This window comes from Xyrauchen texanus, chromosome 25 (genome assembly GCF_025860055.1).
Source record: "Xyrauchen texanus isolate HMW12.3.18 chromosome 25, RBS_HiC_50CHRs, whole genome shotgun sequence".
Taxonomy (NCBI): Eukaryota; Metazoa; Chordata; class Actinopteri; order Cypriniformes; family Catostomidae; genus Xyrauchen; species Xyrauchen texanus.
Genome location: NC_068300.1, coordinates 11854892 through 11860328, shown reverse-complemented (window position 1 = coordinate 11860328; position 5437 = coordinate 11854892). Strand labels below are relative to the sequence as shown.

The window sequence follows — 5437 nt, the reverse complement described above, 5'->3', positions numbered from 1 at the left end:
CGAAACCCCATCCATGCATTTTTTTTTTAATTGAAAATGATGCAATTGAATAAAACATCAAAGAGCTGCTCTTTGTCATCATTATTTTACACATTGAGACACCATTTCAAAAATGTTCATGCAACTTGCTCTTCTGGATTATATAGATTTTTTATTTATATAATTTAAGTAAGCTTTCAACCATAAAGTAGAGCTATGGTCTTTAGTATGACCTGCATTCCTTCAATCATTAAAGCATATCACTGCTATAACTCATTTGCTCCTCCCCAAAAACCTAGAATGTCCTTAATACACTGCTTTGTGACTACTAATCTACTTTCCCTTTATCCGAAGCAGTTGGAAGCCAAACTTGGCAAAGGTCATCAGCTGCACTACTGACATCGTTTAGTAGGCAGTCTTCTTTTAAATGCAAAGAATTCCTTGTAAAAAGCTGATTCAATATTCTTTAATATCCACAACAAAGATTTTAAAAGGATTGCACACAGAATTCAGTTTTGAACATCAGCATCAATTTATTCATTCACATTTCAAAATTTAGCAAGCAAATTTCACAAATAATAAGTCTTACTGGCCATCATAACTCAACAACAGTTAGGAGTAGACTTTACACTTGATACCTCATGTATACCGTGTGTAAAAATAACGTTCTACTATTTTCCATTTTAGACATTTAGTGAGCATTTTAATACTCCTCGCCCTCCTCCTCTCCTTCACCCTCGATAGAATCGACACCAACTTCCTCATAATCTTTCTCCAGGGCAGCCATGTCCTCTCTGGCCTCTGAGAACTCGCCCTCCTCCATACCCTCGCCCACATACCAGTGCACAAAGGCACGCTTGGCATACATCAGATCAAACTTATGATCAAGACGAGCCCAGGCCTCAGCAATAGCTGTGGTGTTGCTCAGCATGCACACAGCCCTCTGCACCTTAGCCAGATCTCCACCTGGAACCACAGTGGGGGGCTGGTAGTTGATGCCAACCTTGAAACCAGTGGGGCACCAGTCCACAAACTGGATGGTGCGCTTGGTCTTGATGGTGGCAATTGCGGCATTCACATCTTTGGGCACCACGTCACCACGGTACAACAGGCAGCAAGCCATATACTTGCCGTGACGTGGGTCACATTTCACCATCTGATTGGCTGGCTCAAAGCAAGCATTAGTAATTTCAGAGACAGAGAGCTGCTCATGGTAAGCCTTCTCTGCTGAGATCACTGGGGCGTAGGTAGCAAGGGGGAAGTGGATACGAGGATAGGGCACCAAGTTGGTCTGGAACTCTGTGAGATCAACATTGAGGGCACCATCAAACCTGAGGGAGGCTGTGATAGAGGACACAATCTGACTAATGAGCCTGTTGAGGTTTGTGTATGTAGGACGCTCAATATCGAGGTTCCTACGGCAAATGTCATAAATGGCCTCGTTGTCTACCATGAAGGCACAGTCAGAGTGCTCTAGGGTGGTGTGGGTGGTCAGGATGGAGTTGTAGGGCTCTACCACAGCGGTGGAGACCTGAGGAGCAGGGTAGATGGAGAACTCCAGCTTGGACTTCTTGCCATAGTCGACAGACAGGCGCTCCATCAGCAGTGAGGTGAAGCCAGATCCGGTTCCACCGCCAAAGCTGTGGAAGACCAGGAAACCCTGGAGGCCTGTGCACTGATCAGCCTGAAATATAATTGAATATTGATATTAAAGTAAATTAGATACAACCACATCTCAAATGAATAAATATTCAAAGATACCCACCAGCTTGCGAATCCTGTCCAGTACCAGATCAATGATTTCTTTGCCAATAGTGTAATGTCCACGGGCATAGTTATTAGCAGCATCTTCCTTTCCTGTTATGAGCTGCTCAGGGTGGAACAGCTGACGGTAAGTCCCAGTGCGCACCTCATCTGGAAAGGTCATGAACTAATGTTTAGCGAACAGAACACACACTGAAAAAGTTGAATAATATTTTAATTATAATAAAGCAGCCTCCTCTTACCAATGACAGTGGGCTCCAGGTCTACAAACACAGCTCTAGGGACGTGCTTTCCAGCTCCAGTCTCACTGAAGAAGGTGTTGAAGGAATCATCACCTCCACCAATGGTCTTGTCACTGGGCATCTGCCCATCCGGCTGAATACCATGCTCAAGACAATAGAGCTCCCAGCAGGCATTGCCAATCTGGACACCAGCCTGACCAACGTGGATAGAGATACACTCCCGCTGTGGAAAAAAATGGGATAACCATTATAGGTTGTGTATTTTTGATTTATTTTTGTTTTATTGATGATATTAAGAAGCCCTCCTTTTTTGAGATGTTGGAAGGTTGCCTTCTCAAGACCTGCACACAGACACCTGCTTCTTTGTAGTATCATTTTGTTGACATCTCCATGCATTCACTATTTTAGACACAACAACAGACATCTTACTTGCATTACTTTGATTCTCAACTGTAACGTAAATGTCTAATGGTCTCTTTTGATCCATCAATGCACATTAAACACCTGCTCTCCATTTAAAAAATATTTACCTAACGACCAGACACAGAAGAAGTAAACAAGCCATATTTAAGTCTTTTTAGGCCATCAAAAAGGAAGAACAAAGAAGCAGTCAGTTCTCTTTATTCAAAGGGGAAAGAGGCAGCAGAATTGGAACAAGAGAGATGCCCCACCCACATAGTACAGGCTTGCCAGACCATGCCTGCCTACATTGAAAGAGAACAATTAAATGTTGACTGAATTGCTCCCTCACTAAATCCTCATTTATTGTAATTTATAGTGTGCTTCTGTGTCTGGGTTTTGTAAATATTTTTTTTTAATTGCTGCATGATAAAATGAAAGGTGGAGATCTGTTATACATTCAATCAAAAAAAAAAAACTCTCAACAAATGCATGAAAATATTGAATGTAAAATCCGGATGGAGACAATGACAGCTGTGGACTAGAACAGGAATAGCAATGCAGTAATTTGCTGCACAGGCCAGACATGAGCTTCTGCAGACAGCTGCAGTCCCCACCCAGTTCCTCTGCGCATAGGAGGAGGAGAGGATGCAAATTTCAGGAAAATTCTCTCAGAATCTCTGATGACAAAGAGATAATGGAAAAGCCAATCATTCTAGTTGTGCCTATTTGATAAGATCACGTTTGTGTCACTTGAATTGTTCATAAGATGTAGCGATGTGGCATTAGCAAAAAATAAACAAATAAATTAATAATCTTGGTCACGTCATAAATAAATGAGGGAAAAAAATGTGTATGTGATGTTTTAAATATCTGTAAACAAAAAGGTGTTTTATCCACCATGGAACAAAATAATCATCATATTAAATGTAGCCTATCGACATTAACCAGACGTTATAAAGGATTGGATTAATGCAATCTGGTACGCATTTGCAAACGCAATTTCAAAGCCTGTGTGACGAATAATATATTTCATATAACATTTTTGCAATGTAATCCTTAACATTATTTGCGAGAGAGAGCGCGCACACACACACACACACACACACACACACACACACACACACACACATATTTGCGCGGTCACGTCGTCGCAATGTCGCGAGCTCTGTTTCTATTTCAACAGGCGCGCGCCCGAATACAAAGAAAAGCCGCTCGAGCCTCTTTGAAGAATACCAAACGGGGCATTAAACTACATGCAAATTTGTAGATGAAAACAATGACCACGTCGTGGCAAGTCTAATTGAAAATAAATCTTAGGCTACTCACCATTGTTCTGAATGGGATGAAGCGATGCGGCGAATATCAAACGACAGGAAATTTCGGTATTGTTGAGAGTATACAGTGGATATACTGTACAAGATTGAGACAGGCAGTTGAGGATGGGTAGGAGGAGTAAAAGGGATCGTGACGTCACAGTGGGGGAGGGATCAACCTGTCAACGCTGACGAGATTAAAATGACGCAGTCAGCACTGACCGATATAAATCAGTGCAGCGCACATCTGAATTATTTTTACTGGTGCAATGGTTGCTGTGTTATTTACACTGGACTGCACCACATATTTAAGATAATTAGTCAGCATCACACATGCATGCCCAGTCATACAGCATGAGATTGTGTCTTTTGACTTCGGATTATACAGAAATATGAAGGCAATGACGGATAATACTTTCTAAATAGCTGAATGTTGGTGCAGTCACACTTTAGCTGCTATCAGACTGGACTCTGTTTCATGGTATCACGAATCCTCCCACTGATCCATTTGCAATCTCTCCTCCCTCTGTGTCCTAGATTTAGTTGAAGATGATGTCATCTTAGCCTATATATCACGTGAACAACTTCTCTCTCTCTCTCTCTCTCTCTCTCTCTCTCTCTCTCTCTCTCTCTCTTTTTTTTTTTTTTTTTTTTTTTGCTGTCAGCAAGCTGTTCACCTCTTTTACTGCATTTCCGAAAACTGCCCGAGACATACCCATGACTGCACATTCCTGTTTCCAGGGTCGGGACATCTGAACACTACAATCCCCTTGAATACAATTTTGGTGCAAATCAAATGAGCACCTGTGACAGTGTTATTTGTAGTTGTAGAGATTAGTACATGTGTATCAGTAAATTTGAAGTCACAGAGAAATGTATTTTAAGAGTTGCAAGCTTGTAGATTTTTTTCTCTCCCACAAACACAACACAGCAGTTACACCTTCTCAAAGTCTTCATTGCAGGTGCACAAATCCTTTTCTACGAATCACAAATTAAGAAACTCATACGCTCACATTTTATACAGTTGTTGCAGTAAATATGGTGCAAAACACATTCACACACCCGCATCCAAAAATGTGAAGTCACGGACAAATTTAGCTCATTCGCAAATCAGTATGTGAATTCATCCAATGAGAGTTGCACACTTGTAGAATATTTTCTCACAATTTTTTCTTTTTTTTTTTTCTTTGATATTTTTCTCGCACACACACACAAGTACAAAACTACAACTGTTTGAATCTGCTGCTACAAAATATGGAGCAAAAGTGATTTATGCATATGTAGAGGCAGCAGGCGGGCACTGTTCAGAGATCAGAGAATTTTGGCCAATCAGAAGAGCTAGTTTCTCCATTGGCGGAACATGATGCCCGAACAGGAAAAAAAACTTCCGTGAGCATCTTCCCGAGCTGGCAATGGCAAATACCAATAAAGGCATTTTTTTTCTTTCTTTTTCTGAAATCACTCACCGTTATAGATTTGTTTATAGTTTATATATGCACGCTGGTCACTGCGGTCAAGCCAGCCGCGATTAAAATCCATATAACAGAAAGACATGCTTTCTGACCCCTGTTGAGTGCAGAAGAGAGCCAGTCTATATTGACCAAAACGCGTTTATTAAGTGTCTGTGACGTGCTGGTGTTTATTAATATGTTTGATTTAGCCTATGTGAAATCTGACTGGTTAAGACTCTTGGATAGGACAGGTAAATATTTTATAACCAAAGTTTAATGAATTAAA

General features: G+C 41.0%; 1 protein-coding gene across 2 annotated transcripts; it reads right to left on the bottom strand.

The window, feature by feature from the left end:
* Window positions 1–474: 474 nt before the first annotated feature.
* LOC127618700 (tubulin alpha chain) lies at window positions 475–3854 on the bottom strand. 2 transcript variants are annotated; one of them, XM_052091300.1, is made up of 4 exons: window positions 3714–3854; window positions 1986–2208; window positions 1745–1893; window positions 475–1663 (listed from the first exon to the last, which is right to left on the bottom strand). In XM_052091300.1, the coding sequence occupies exons 1-4, from the start codon at window positions 3714–3716 to the stop codon at window positions 683–685; spliced, it is 1356 nt and encodes a 451-aa protein (XP_051947260.1). In that variant the 5' UTR covers window positions 3717–3854; the 3' UTR covers window positions 475–682. The 2 variants fall into 2 exon arrangements, with proteins under 2 accessions (XP_051947260.1, XP_051947261.1); XM_052091301.1 differs by having other exon boundaries at window positions 1986–2384; window positions 3714–3826.
* Window positions 3855–5437: the final 1583 nt, after the last annotated feature.

Bases quoted from the DNA above. Each gene is read 5' to 3' on its own strand.
- LOC127618700 (XM_052091300.1), bottom strand. The intron at 1,894-1,985 runs GTAAGAGGAGGC...TGACCTTTCCAG, and splicing joins CCTGGAGCCCACTGTCATTG to ATGAGGTGCGCACTGGGACT. The intron at 1,664-1,744 runs GTGGGTATCTTT...ATTATATTTCAG, and splicing joins TGGACAGGATTCGCAAGCTG to GCTGATCAGTGCACAGGCCT.